The sequence below is a fragment of the Danio rerio genome, chromosome 12 (assembly GCF_052040795.2).
Source record: "Danio rerio strain M-AB ecotype USA chromosome 12, GRCz13ab, whole genome shotgun sequence".
Classification (NCBI taxonomy): Eukaryota; Metazoa; Chordata; class Actinopteri; order Cypriniformes; family Danionidae; genus Danio; species Danio rerio.
This window is the reverse complement of record NC_141032.1, coordinates 14,401,946-14,417,593: the sequence shown is the minus strand read 5'-3', so window position 1 is coordinate 14,417,593 and position 15,648 is coordinate 14,401,946. Positions and strand designations below refer to the sequence as shown.

The window sequence follows — 15,648 nt, the reverse complement described above, 5'->3', positions numbered from 1 at the left end:
TTCGTCATAAAAATGTACCAAAGAAATGTGGGTAATAAAAACCCTTCAAAATCACCAGAAAAGCAATATGTAGATTCAGTGATAAATCTTGATTAGTTTAACACTGGTGCACTGTTTCCTCAACATACTCAACATACCTACAACATACTAACATACTAATTATATTAATTCTAATATAAAGAATTTAAAAACAGTTATACAACAAGATGAAAAGGGCTGTCCATGAAAGAAGACAGATGAAAAAGTTTGCTTTATCAATGCAATTTAAGTTGTGGAGTTAATTTGTATGGTTAATTAAATGTCAGTATACAAGGACTCAAAAAACTAAGCTTATTTCTACTGAAAAAAATAAAAAATAAAGCTTTTTTATTGTCAGTGTTCTCAATAGAAGACCCAAACACAGAATGAGGTTGAGGAGTGGGCGTGAGGTTGTTATTGACAGACAGGGGTAAAACAAACAAACGGTCCCACAGTGTGATGATGGTGGGTAGTAAAAGCAACGGATGGCTGTGTAACACAGGTTTGGAGACTGATAAGGAAGGGGTTGTTACAGGCAGGAGGTGGGGGTCTTGAAGGAAGCACAGCAGAGATCAGAACAGAGCAGAGAAAAAGGCCCACTCTGTCCAGTCTAGCAGTAAGGCAAAGAATACTAGCAACCTGGGATTCACAGCAGCAGAGCAGGAAAGGGCCACAGAACACAAAGTACAATAGAAACAATTAAAGCTAAATTCTATTTAAAAAAACTAAAAGCAAACAATAAACAAAAAACCGAGACAAAAGTATTTGGAAGCCGACTGTAGAAAAAATTATACAAAAGTCTGAAAAGTAATTAAAAATAGCTTATATTTTTAATAATACAAGAAAAAGAAATATCTAAAATTAACAACTATAATAAACTACTAAAATAAAAGAAAACCAGAAAAGTAATATTATAACTAAAACAAGGATACTAATAAACGATAACCTAGGGTCCGTTCTACGTACTTTGCTTAAATCTAAGATGATTAGGCAGGTTCTGGATAAATGGTCTCTGGCTAATTTGGTGCTTCAAACAAGTTCGCAAATCAGATCAAAATGTCTGGATAAACTGATCTGAGATCGCTGCATATGTTGTGAAGGACAGATCTATCCATCCTCGAAACCATGATCAGCAATGTAACGATTGGCTAACGGCAGAGCAGCGTAATGACATCATCTAATTAATATTCAATTATCCATGTGAGCAAAATTACATCAAATTAGCAGTAAACTCTTTGTTAATTATGACACCCAATAACTTTTCACGTTTGTTGTGGTCTGCAGGCTTTACACTTTCATGTGTCAAGAGTATTCATCATGTATTTGAATGCATATCAACTTTCGGTACATACTTTCAGTATTATCTCTGCTTGAACTGACCCGATCTAATCCTGTTTATATGAAATTAACCTGCTCCTAAGCAGGCTTGAGCTACCAGAACTGTTACTATGACAACAAGTCTCAGATGAGTTTTGAAGAACGATACGATCCTGGATCGTGTCAAATCGTCAACATTCAAACCCAGCTAAGTGAGTAATCCACGTACGAAAAACAGACCCCTGGACAATAATCTATATAGTTTTCTTTTGCTTTTTGGAGTATGTTGTTGTATTTCGTACCGTCTGTATTTTGCACTGTCTGGAGCCAGCCCCTAAGCTTTTCACTCATCACGGTACACATGCTGCTGACGATGTGACAATTAAAGGGATTTGATTTAATTTGAAGCAGAATAGATTATTGAAGCTAAGGAACAAAAGCACAAAATAAAAACAAACAAAACTTACAAATCACAGAACAAACCAGCAAAGTCATGAGGGTAGAGGGCACAATATAAAGGGAGGAAAGTACACAAAGATCAGGTGAAGACAGCTACACAAACAAGGACTAGATAAGGGCTAAACAAGGGGACAAAGTACCTGGAAACAAGAAGGGGAAAACAGCACATGGCAGACACTAACATACACTAAGCCATGTGCTCAGACACAGGACAGAAAATAATACATAGACAACACAAAAATTATGGACTAGGCGGGGCCTTGACAGAAAGGACTCCTCCTGGTCCCCAAGCCAGGCAGGTCCAGCTGTGAGGCAAAGGATACTAACAGCTTTGTACTCACAAGTGGCAGGACAGGACAGGGCCAGGGAACATAAAGACAAAACATTCAAGGCAAACACATAAGACCCAAAGACAGATGGGGATCTTCTTATATAAATACTCTTGTAATTACAAAGCTGAAATTTCAGCATCAATTACTTCAGTCTTCAGTGCCACATAATACTTTTTGTAATAATAGTAACATGCAAATTTGGTGCTTTCATTTTTATCAGTAACATACAAGGCAAACACACAAGATCCAAAGACAGACGGTGAGAACTGAAGCTAAAAGCAAACAATAAACTAAAATAACTAAAAAACAAGACAAACTTATATCGAAGCCAACAGGAAAAAAAGAAAATCAAAGACAAAAAAGTAACTACAAAAGGCTTAAGATAAAGTTAAACAAGACAATAAAAGATAATCAAACATTACAACTATAATCACTCCTAAATGAAAGAAAATTAAGAATTAAGAATAAACTGGACAAGAAGAAGAGATTCTTGAAGCTCGAGGGCAAAGCAAAAAGAACAAACATAAAGCACAAGTTACAAGGGACAAAACGAACCAGAGAGGAAAGTACACAAGGGTCTGGTGAAGACACTTACACAATTAGGACTAGATGAGGGCTAAACAAGGGGACATGGTACAGGGAAACAACAATTGGGGAACAGAGGAGCATATCATTCAGCTTTTGTTTGTGTTTGCCATGTCCTCCTCCTTTCCTCCATTGTTGTTTTCCTGACGAAAAAACAACAACAATGAAACATTGAACACAGACAAAACAGATATGATGAACACGGTAGGCTCCAGACATTCATATTGAAGCTATTTGTATATTTATATTTACTCATAAAAATAGTTTGAACAAAAAAAATGTTTAATGGTAATTAATGATAATAAGTTATATCAACTAAAATCAGACAATTTTGTCCTAAAAAAGGGTTTAATTAAAGTCACCTTTAATATGAATCAACTGGGATAGCGTCTTTATTGCACAGGTGTCAAATTCAGTTCCTGGAGGGCCACAGCTATGCACGATTTAGTTTCAACCCTAGTTAAACACACCTGATCAAACTAATTGAGGGCTTTAGGCTTGTTTGATACCTACAGATAGGAACATTGAAGCAGGGCTGGAACTAAAGTCTGCAGGGCTGCGTCCCTCCAGAAAGAGTTTGACGCACCTGCTTTATTGTGTCATGTGATGGGTGGAAGCTAAACTGAAACGCAAGTGGGTTGACAGGTAATACAGCTTAAAATCTGACCCCAGGTGAAATTTGGCCAGTGGTTAATAAATAACACATCAATCATCTTACAGAAACAAATTATTTCATGATGTGCTTTGCCTCTGGGTGGATGATCATGTGTTAAATCGGCTTTTTACTGGAAACACTTATGTTTTTAAATTCATTTTATAAATCTTAACAGGAGATAGCCATTCAATAATTCATTCTTTTATTTACGGCTTAGTCCTTTTATTAATCTTGGGTCGCCACAGCGGAATGAATCGCCAATATCCAACATATATTTTACACAGCGGATGCCCTTCCAGCTTCAAGAGATAACCATTTGAGATAAAAATTATAAGAAGCTGGCAATTAAGAGAGACAAATACCTTGTTACTTTTGATAACTCGTTTATAGTTTATCAAGTTTATACTGTATATGAAGTGAAATTCAGGTACACACCACAACAAAATTACTCTTTTTTTTTTTGATAGCTAATGCAACATAATTAACTCACCCTAATATTAGACAGTTAAATGATTACCTTTCTTGTTGAGGAAGAAAGTTTTTTTTTATTTTCTATTTAGTATATTTTTATATAGTGTTTCTTTATATTTAAAACTAATTATTTGGCAGTTTGAATGCTCCATGGTCAATATTTTTCTCCTGAAGCTAAAGATACTATTCTGTTTATTTATATAATCAGACACGACTGGATATATAGGCTAACCTTAGCAGTTTGGGGTTAAATAGTTAAGTACTCATTCATTCATTTCCTTTTCGGCTTAGTCTCTGTATTAATCGGGGGACGCCACAGTGAAATGAACCGGCAACACATTCAGCATACGTTTTACGCTTCCAGTAGCAACCCCCTCACTAGGAAACACCCAGACACTCTTATTCACACACATACACTACGGACAATTCAGCTTATCCAATTCATCTATACAATATCACTAGTTTTTGTGTTATAACTGTGGGAGAAACTGGAGCCCCCAAAGGAAACAGCCAAACATGCAAACTCCACAGTTTGGCAAAAAATGGCAACTGACCCAGCTGAGGCTTGAAACAGCATCCTTCTTGCTGTAAGGCAACAGCTCTACCAACTGCGACACCTCATAACCATATTATGTACTCGCTCAGAAATTAAATTTGTAACAACAAAATTACATTGGGTACCTTCAAAGATTATAGATAACTGCTTCATGTTTTCAGAACATTATACAGTGTTAAACTAGTGATATACACTCACCGACCACTTTATTAGGTACACCTTACTAGTATATGTTTGGACAACCTTTTGCCTTTAGAACTGTCTTAATTTTTCGGGGCAAAGATTCAACAAGGTACTTAAAATATTTGTTTGAGATTTTGGTCCATACTGACATGTTAGCATCACACAGTTGCTGTAGATGAATCAGTTGCACATCCATAATGTAAATCTCCGGTTTTTACAACACTCCAAAGGTGCTTTATTGGATTGAGATCTGGTGACTGTGGAGGCTATTTAAGTACAGTGAACTCATTGTCATGTTCAAAAAACCAGTCTGAGATGATTTACACTGAGATGATGGTACTAATGGGCCTAAAGTATGCCAAGAAAATATCAACCACACTATTAAAAAACCACCACCAGCCTGAACTGTTGATACAAGGCAGGATGGATCTATGCTTTCATGTTGTTGATGCCTAATTCTGACCGTACCATCCCAATGTTGCAGCAGGAATCGAGACTCATCAGTCCAGGCAATGTTTTTCCAGTCTTCTATTATCTAATTTTGGTGAGCCTGTGCAAATTGTAGCCTGACGTGTTGTGCGTTCAGAGATGCTCTTCTGCACAATTCAGTTGTAGCGAGTGGTTATTTGAGTTGCTGTTAACTTTCTATCATCTTGAACCAGTCTGCCCATTCTACTCTGACCTTAGGCATCAACAAGGCATTTGCACCCACAGTACTGCCGCTCATGGGATATTTTCTCTTTTTCTGACCATTCTCTATAAGCCCTAGATATGTTTGTGAGTGAAAATCCCAATAGATAATCAGTTTCTGAAATACTCAGACCAGTCCGTCTGAAACCAACAACCATGCCACATTCAAAGTCACTTAAATCACCTTACTTGCCCATTCTGATGCTCGGTTTGAACTGCAGCAGATCGTCTTGACCATGCCTACATGCCTAAATTCATTGAGTTGAAGCAATGTGATTGGCTGATAAGAAACTTGCATTAACAAGAAGTTGGACAGGTGTACCTAATAAAGTGACCCTCTTTTTACTCTCCATATGCACCAGATGTATGCATAAAAAATGACATATTACTTAAGACTTGTCATGGCATCTGTATATTATATATGACATCTATACATAAATTGCTTCAATCTGGTGATTTGTTAGTGCTTCTTTTATCCTCATCGCAGTGCACATACTGATACTGATGATCATACTGATGCAGCTATTTAAAATTAATATCTGCTAACAAAACAAAATCCAGAATTTTACAAATCTGTGCTTAAGTTTATTCTGTACCTGAAACTGTACAGTCTCCTGCATTGCCCCTAGATGAACAGGAATGTGAGGGGCATTAGACACCAAGCCTCCATCAGGACCAAACACAGCACAGGAGAAATCCAAACGCTCCTTTATATTGGTGGAGATGGCGGTTCTCTGTAGCACACGGCCCATCTGCTCTGTGTTTAAAAAACAAAAACAGAAAGATTTGATTGTGTATTTACAGATAATTTCACACTCTCATTTTTGCCTGTCCTGTCAAACCTGCAATGCTCATGAACCGATGGGAGAAGATGGACAACTGGATGGTGTTGAGTTCGGTTCCTAACACACACTGCGTTCCCATGCCAACAGCAATACACACATCACCATCCTCTGTCAGATGAGCCACACATGTTGGCTCCACAAGAATTGTGCTGAAAAACAAACATAAATGAGTAAATGAGTGGGGCGACACAGTGGAGCAGTGGGTGGCGATGTCTCCTCACAGCAAGGTCTCTGGTTCGAGCCTCGGCTAGGTCAGTTGACATTTCTGTGTGGAGTTTGCATTTTCTCTCTGTGTTGGCTTGGGTTTCCTCCGGGGCCTATGGTTTCCCCCACAAGTCCAAAGACATGCGTTATAGATGAACTGGGTAAGCTAAATTGGCCGTAGTGTGTGTGTGAATGAGAGTGTATGGGTGTTTCCCAGTGATGGGTTGCAGCTGGAAGGGCATTCATTCATTCATTCATTTTCTTGTCGGCTTAGTCCCTTTATTAATCCGGGGTCGCCATAGCGGAATGAATCGCCAAATTATCCAGCAAGTTTTTACGCAGCGGACGCCCTTCCAGCCACAACCCATCTCTGGGAAACATCCACACACACACACACACACACAAACACACACACACACACACACACACACACAAACACACACACACACACACACACAAACACACACACACACACACACACACACACACACACACACACACACACACACACACACACACACACACACACAACACACACACACACACACACACACACACACACACACACACACACACACACACACACACACACACACACACACACACACACACTACGGACAATTTAGCCTACCCAATTCACCTGTACCTCATGTCTTTGGACTGTGGGGGAAACCGGAGCACCCAGAGGCAGGGAGAACATGCAAACTCCACACAGAAATGCCAACTGAGCCGAGGTTCGAATCAGCGACCCAGCAACCTTCTTACTGTGAGGCGACAGCACTACCTACTGCGCCACTCCCTCGCCGGCTGGAAGGGCATTTGCTACGTAATACATATCTGGATATGTCATTCTGCTGTGGCGACCCCTGATTAATAAAGAGGCAAAGCTGAAAAGAAAATCATATGGACAATCACATGAAATCATATGGTGGTTCAAGATGGATATAACATTTCTTAATACCTCTGTAAACTTGAACTTAACTTTATAAAAATCATGTATATTAGTCTTTAAAATGTTACATTCTAATAAAATATAAGAATTTGTGAGTTGTAAGAATTTATGAGTCCTTTAATTAGAACTTTGTGTACTATAATCAGCCATTGGGCTGATGAGTTTTTTTCTTCTGAAAATTTTGACACCTGTTTTTAGAGATGTTAAAAGGGAAAGAAGAAAAAACATAGAAACACATAATCACTCCTACTACCCTCACAGAAATACAGCCCAAGTGTTGTGATGGTGTGTTGTTTGTCTCCGCTGGCTATTACTTACAGTAGTCTATTGTAATCACCATCATGTGTTCCCTATTGGAGATCGCATACTAATGAAACACATCTCCCAGAACTCTTTGCGCTACATCACTCCTGCCTCAGCTGACAGCCATTGGGTCACACACATACCCACTCACAGCTGAAACTCATCATCACATACCTCTTAGTTTGTCATCCACATTGCTGAGTATCGATTAGCTGTTGATATTATATAAAGTGGTTTCCTTGGCTGCGTCTGAAACCGCATACTTCCATACTATATAGTACGCTAAAATCAGTATGCGAGCCGAGTAGTATGTCCGAATTCATAGAATTCAAAAATCAGTATGCGAGAAGTACCTGGATGATTTACTACTTCCGACGAGATTCTGGAGTGCGCATCCCAAGTACGCTACTCTATCCCATGATGCCCTGAGAGCGAATTCATAAATGGGAGTAAAGCGACGCACAAAGGTAGGTCACGTGACCATGACAAAATGGTGGATGTAGTACATCCGAATTCCATTCATACTTTTTACGTTCATACTGTATAGAACATACTTTTCTAAGCTGAGTAGTACGTTTAAATTCAAATGCAGTACCTACTAAATAGTAGGCAGTTTCGGACGCAGCCCTTGTCTCTTGTGTTTTTTGACTATTGGACTGTTTTTCATTTTCTGAATCTTTGCTGCCTGCCCTGAACATTTGCCTGCCTTTAAATTACGCTCTTGGATCATCTACTACACTATTTATAGTGGTTTTCGAACCCCTGCCTGTCTGATAATTCTCATAATAAAGCTGCATTTGGAACTGTTTGCATAGCATCAATACATTACACCAAGCCTGTTGCCATGTCAACTTTGGAAAAGGTAGGTGAAGATTTGTTGTCTGAACACACCCTTGTGGCCACCATTGAATTCCTTATTTCTTCAGCAGTCCTGTCTGACCTAATGGACACTATGGGTCTAACTAGGGGTGCGTTTCCAAAAACCATCGTTAGCCAACTAAGGTCGCAAGTTGTGTCTTTCCAAACATAGTTTGTTGATTTGCCGTTTCCCAAATCCATCATTCCAATGAACATTCGCAAACTGCTTTTAGGTGTAATTAGCTTTCAAAGCATTTTTAAAGCTCAGTTTTAGCAATCTTCATGTTGACAATTGCACTCACTTCACTGTGCACTTTAAAATCATTTATGCTATTTTAAACACAGACGTGGCTTATGAAGAAAGTTATAGGTGACCTATTATTTAAAAGTGGAATTTACGTTATGTCTCCAAAGCATGTTGTTTAAAACATTTCTGCAGTGGTTTGCATGTGTCAAATTGTAAAAGTAGTCTTTAAAAAAAACAATAAAAAAAACTATTTCCTACTTAATAATAATAATAATAATAATAATAATAATAATAATTGTCATCATCATTAATATTATTAATAATATTATTAAAGTAGGCTTTTTTAATTTCCTAATAAATAATAAATATAAAATTTTATTTCATGATAAATAAAAAATATATATATTTTTTTTTCTTTATAACACATAAAAATACATATAAAACTTACATATATCTTGTGAACGGTATAACAGAACATTTTAGTGGTGTTAAAACCTTAACTTTTACAAACCGTGGTAACCCTTGAAAGTGGTTATCCTCCACATTAAGACATCACTTTGACTGCACAATGGACTTTTGCACCTCTGGTCTATATACCTATGCCTCAGCCTTCAACATTCCTTCAACTTCACTCCCAAACATTCAAATCCTGAGATAATGACTCAACCAATGAACTTCAACAGGTTTAATCTAGTCTGACCCCCCTGCCCCCCCCCCCCCCCCACCCCCCCCCCCCCCCCCAAATAAGCAGCAATTAAAAAAAAAAAAAAAAAATCAAGTGGAAAAGTATAATGTACAACTTAAATATTTTAGTAAATGACAAACCTGTTTTTATCAATAATGATGGCAGGTCCCTGAATACTGTGATCACAGGAAAGATCCTCCCACAGATACACACTGGTGTCCAGATAACGATCCTCAAAGTAACACTGTGTCATCTGATCAGAAAAAAAAAAGTTAATGAGCAACATTTCTATATGATGCCTTGATTTTATTAATCGCATAATGGCATTTAGGCAAGTTTTACCAATGGACATGACAAAGAATTAAAATTAGAAAATAAGCAAAAACAGGGTTTATTGTTTAAACATCTTCAAAATGGTCTAAAGTTATGACTAGGGCCAGACAGAATCTGCTGACATTTTTTTTGCTATTTCTGCACAGGATTTTGTAAAACATTTGTGGATTTATGTGGAATGAATTTTGGGAGTATCGTATCTAAAAACATAATGTATTAAATAAACAAAATTTTTACCTTTTAAATTTTATTTAATGTTTGCTATGCAAATCCAATTAGATCCACATTTTTGGTGCAAGTCTCAAAGCAACAAAGACAATAGCAAGTCTCACAAATACTATAGCTACAAAAAGACAAAAATATCACTTTACAAACTGTACTGTAAATAAATCATATATACATTTTCATATTAATCAATGATGTTACGAAAAATGAATTCAAACTAAATAAATATAAATTTACACATATTTACATAAGTAAATAAATAGACTCAATGATGGGTTAAAATCTGGAGAAATCTGCAGATTTCTGTGCGCACAGATTCAGTGTGGGCCTAGTTATGGCTTAGAAGGTCCCTCAAAATTATTCTTCACCAAAAAGAAACCACACATATTTTCTTCTGGTGAATCAGATTATATTTGTTACAAGTTGTTGTTAAAAAACTCATGATTTGGTTTTCACAAATTGGAAAAAAAGCACTTTCACACAGTTTGTCTCAAAGAAATGACTCATAAGTTGGCAATATAAAAGACCAAAGTAACATCATATTTACACAATGCAATTGTTGAAACACCCAATAAAGCATCCATGTACTAATTATCTAAAACAAACCTCACCTTTAACATCCTTCATAGACCTCCTAAAAAGAAATTCAGCTATTTTAACATATAACGCCCAATTTACACGGGGCGTCAGCTTCAACGCCTACCGTTCAGTTTGAATGGGTGATGTCAGGTGTTGCCGAACTGCACTGCGGATCCATTGGCGACACTTCAGTGATGTTGCTCGTTACAGAAGTTGGGACTTGCTCAACTTTTCAAGCGCTGACGGCTGCTATGATGATCGCGTCAGCCCCAACTTCAGACATGCCCTCTGACAACCGTTGATGCTGAAGCCCCGTGTGAATGGGGTGTTACAGTTTAATCTAAAATGTGATTTGTTAAAAATGTCTAACTGCACAAATACAGTGCATCCAGAAAGTATTCATAGCGCTTCACTTTTTAACATTTTTTAATGTTACAGCCTTATTTCAAAATGGATTAAATTAATTTATTTCCTCGAAATTCTACACACAATACCCCATAATGACAATGTGAAAAAAAGATTTTTTGAAATTGTTGCAAACTTATCAAAAGTAAAAAACCTGAAAAATCACATGTACATAAGTATTCACAGCTTTTGCCGTGAAGCTCTAAATTGAGCGCAGGTATATTTTGTTTCCACTAATCATTCTTTAGATGTTTTAGCAGCTTAATTTGAGTTCACCTGTGGTAAATTGAGTTGATTGGACATGATTTGAAAAGGCATACACCTGTCTATATACGGTCCCAGGGTTGACAGTGCATGTCAAAGAACAAACCAAGCATGAAGACAAAGGAATTGTCTGTGGACCTCCGTTGCGTTACCCAGGCTTTACGTTTAGAGAAAACCAGGCACCGCTCATCACCAGGCTAATACCATCCCTACAGTGAAGCATGGTGGTGGCAGCATCATGCTGTGGGGAGATTTTCAGCAGCAGGAATCGCAAGACTAGTCAGGATAGAGGGAAAGATAAATGCAGCAATGTACAGAGACATCCTGAATGAAAACCTGCAAAGACTGGGGTGACGGTTCATCCAGAAGAACAATGATTTAAAGCACACCTCCAAAATATCAATGGAGTGGCTTCACAACAACTTGGTGAATGTCCTTGAGTGACCCAGCCAGAGCCCAGACCTTAAGCCGATTGAACATCTCTGGAGAGATCTGAAAATGGCTGTACACTGTCGCTTCCCAACCAACCTGATAGAGCGAGAAAGGTACTGCAAAGAGAAATGGGCAAAAATTCCAAAAGACAGGTTTGCCAAGCTTGTGGCATCATATTTAAAAAGACTTGAGGCTGTAATTGCTGCCAAAGGTGCATTAACAAAGTATTGAGCAAAGGCTGTGAAGACTTATGTAAATGTGATTTTTCAGGGTTTTTATTTTATCAAATTTGCAACAATTTTCAAAAATCTTTTTTTCACATTTTCCCCAGTCATTACGGGGTAGTGTCTGTAGAATTTTGAGGAAATAAATGAATTTAGTCCATTTTAGAATAAGACTGGAACATAAAAAAATGTGGAAAAAGTGGAGCACTATAAATTATTTCCGGATGCACTGTAAAACATGAAAAATCATGATATACATTTTCACCCATATTCAAGTCACATCCAGTACACTGCTATGCAGCATGATTATCAGCCAGTCAGTCTTTATTTATTTCCCGAAGGTAATTTGGTTACAGCATGCAAGCACGTAACACATAATACACAAAACACATTGTACAATACAAATTTACTGATCTTAATTTCTGTAAGCAGTACAATATTTGCAGCCCCTTCTTAAAAAAATTATTAGTTTTTGCTTACCCTTGTTTGCTTACCCTAATCAGTCTTCTCATTCATTAATTTTCTTTCGGCTTAGTCCTTTTATTAATCTGGGGTCGCCACAGCAGCATGAACTGCCAACTTATCCAGCACGTTTTTACGCAGCTGAAGCCCTTCCAGCCGCAACCCATCTCTGGGAAACATCCACACACACACATTCACACTCATACACTACGGACAATTTAGCCTACCCAAATCACCTGTACCACATGTCTTTGGACTGTGGGGGAAACCGGAGCACCCGGAGGAAACCCACGCGAACACTGGGAGAACATCCAAACTCCACACAAAAAAGCCAACAGACCCAGTCAAGGCTTGAACCAGCGACCTTCTTGCTGTGAGGCGACAGCACTACCTACTGCGCTACTGCGTCGCCCTAATCAGCGTTCTCTTAAAATTAAGTCTTAAGTACATTCAACTGTAAAGAAAGCCTCCTGACACCATCTGGAATTTTTATAATACACGGCTGGGTGAGGGATCTTTTTGTTTCATTACTAGTGCAATCATTCAGTTTATATTACATTTGTCAGGGGAACACTGCCATTGACTGTTTATATTAGAGCAAATAAGAACATAAACATATATTTATTGAAGTTTCTAGTCACTATTTGAGTAGTTTACCCAACTATGACAATTTCCACTTTTGAGAACTCCTAACATGTTTAAAGAGCTTGCTGTGTTTTAAAGCAATGCCTTGATTTGCTATTACTTTCAGCAACGCAGAGTGCAGTTTTAGAGTGTTAAGAGTTTTAGAATGTTTTCTTTTTTTAAATTCTTGCACATACCTTACATGCCTTGCATACCTTAATAGGATTTGGAGATTTCTGTCCCCCTTTGGCCTGTACTTCTGACCTAATTCCAGACTTTCCAGAACCACGTACACGGATATCATCCACCATGATAGGCCTATCAGTGATAGTGAAGCCAAACTCTTTCAGATATCTGATGTAGATAAAGAAAGAGTAAAAGTCAGATAAGCATACAAGTAGTCATTTTGGACAATTCAGAGTGGAAACTATAGTACCGTTTAGTGAATGCAGTGCGGAAATCTCCAGTGCGGCAGGAGCTGGCATTACTGGGGTGATCTGTAGCTGTTATCATGAGCGCACAATCTGTGCCTTCATAGCGAAGGTGCAGGAAAACTTCTATATTAATCTGAGATCTGCAAAGACACAATCATGTTTTTATCTTGTTATTACTGCAAGCATATGTTAATGCCTTTTTATTTGTATCTGTTTAAAGGCCAGATCAAAAAAAAACTTTGAGCATGACCTGCTGAAGCCACGTTTACGCAGTATTTCATCACAGCGTTGAGACAGTTGCTCTATTCTACGGTCCAGCTCAGAGAATGAGCCTGCTTCATACTGTAGAGAACATGGTTCCTGAACCTCTTCAACCACATCAGCCAGAGCCAAACCATATGCTGATAGCACTCCGCTGTATCTATCAGGGAAAAGAGTACATATAATATACAGCCAAAAGTGGACAAAAGAACATGCTATAAATTACTGAACAGCATAGGACTATATTACAGATATACTTACTAACTGCAAACCTAACAGATAATTAGGATCAAGTAAATAAAAATTTCCAAAGGTTCAGTCATAGCAAGGTGAATCTGCTTTAAGCTACTACACCCACTGCTGCTAAAATCAGCTTCCAGAATAGATCAGAGGTGCTCCAACATTTAAAATTTTTGTTTAGATTTTGCATGTTCTCCCTATAATCGTATGGGTTTCCTTCGAGTGCTCCGGTTTGTCCCAGTCCAAAGACATGCAGTACCCCACCCGGAGGAAACCCACGCAAAGGCAGCGAGAACATGCAAACTCCACACAGAAACACCAACTGAGCCGAGGTTCGAACCAGCCACCCAGCGACCTTCTTGCAGTGAGGCCACAGCACTTCCTACTGCGCCACTGCCTCGCCCATAATTAATTTAATACAATTATAAAATTAAAGACATACTTGTGTATGAAAACCATCTTCATGCCTAAAGCTCTTGCAATGGCACAAGCATGTTGACCTCCAGCTCCTCCAAAACATGCCAGCACATGTTCAGATGTATCATGGCCTTTAGCCTGTTAAGAGACGGTTTGTGTTCAAAACAAATATTCAGATTGCAGACCTGTAAAACTAGAATGGGTTAGGTAGTGGCTGTTAAAAAAACCCTTTATAAGATTTATGGTTGTTGGGTCACTTGGAAAAGTGGAAATGTAATACCATTTAGATCAAAGCTTATAATGTGGAACAAATCTCCTTTCATGAGAATTTGTTTCTAATGAAGCAAAGCTAATCACTATCACAACAATTTTATCTGACAAAAGTCTTGCTGTTGATCCCAGTTGTAACAGCAACAAGTAATAACTTGATTTTTAGTTGATCATTTGGAATAGTGTCAGAAGGTAGATTTTTCTGATAAATCATCTGTTAAACTGTATCTCAATCATCGCGAATAATGCAGAAGACCCATTGGGCTTCGCATAGACCCAAGATTCTCACAGAAATCAGTCAAGTTTGGTGAAGTCATGATTTGAGGTTACATTCAGTATGGAGGCGTGCGAGAGATCTGCAGAGTGGATGGCAACATCAAGAGTCTGAGGTATCAGCACAGTTGTGCTGTCCATTACATTACAAACTACAGAATAGGGCAAATACTGAAGCTGGATTGCACTCCTCCTCATACTTCAGCCTCCACAAAGTTCCTGAAAACAAAGAGGGTCAAGGTGTTCCCGGATTGGCCGACCCAGTCACCAGATATGAACATTATTGAGCATGTCTGGGGTAAGATGAAGGAGAAGGCATTGAAGATGAATCCAAATAATCTTGGTGAACTATGAGAGTCCTGCACTGCAAAAAATGCTTTTCTTACTTAGATTTTTTGTCTTGTTTTTTTGTCTTGTTTCTAGTCTAAATATCTGAAAATTCCTAAATCAAGAAGAATTTTCTAGACAAGCAAAACATATTGTCTTGTTTTGAGAAATAATATGCCAATAATAAGTGAGTTTTTCCTTAAAACAAGCTAAATAATCAGCCAATGGGGTAGGCAAAATAATCTTACGTCAAAAGAAAAAACAACATTAATTTGCTTACCCCATTGGCAAATTATTTTGCTTGTTTTAAGGAAAAACTCATTTAATATTGGCATATTATTTCTCAAAACGAGACAATATGTTTTGCTTGTCTAGAAAATGCCTCTTGATATAAGAAATTTTAGATATTTAGACTAAAAACAAGACAAAAAAATCTAAGCAAGAAAAGCATTTTTTGCAGTGTGCAAGACCACTTTCTTTGCCATTCCAGGTGACTTTATTAATAAGTTATTTAAGTC

The 15,648-nt window shown here is 37.9% G+C and overlaps 1 protein-coding gene across 2 annotated transcripts in view; it reads right to left on the bottom strand.

Moving 5' to 3' along the window:
- Positions 1-15,648, bottom strand: part of oplah (5-oxoprolinase, ATP-hydrolysing) — a 65,575-nt gene that overhangs the window by 19,022 nt on the left and 30,905 nt on the right. For both annotated transcript variants that reach the window (XM_087274515.1, NM_001200059.1), the window contains 7 exon segments: positions 14,286-14,398; positions 13,593-13,763; positions 13,345-13,482; positions 13,124-13,262; positions 9,501-9,613; positions 6,109-6,260; positions 5,863-6,023 (listed from right to left, as the gene is read on the bottom strand). In XM_087274515.1, the coding sequence (XP_087130641.1) occupies positions 5,863-6,023; positions 6,109-6,260; positions 9,501-9,613; positions 13,124-13,262; positions 13,345-13,482; positions 13,593-13,763; positions 14,286-14,398 (987 nt within the window).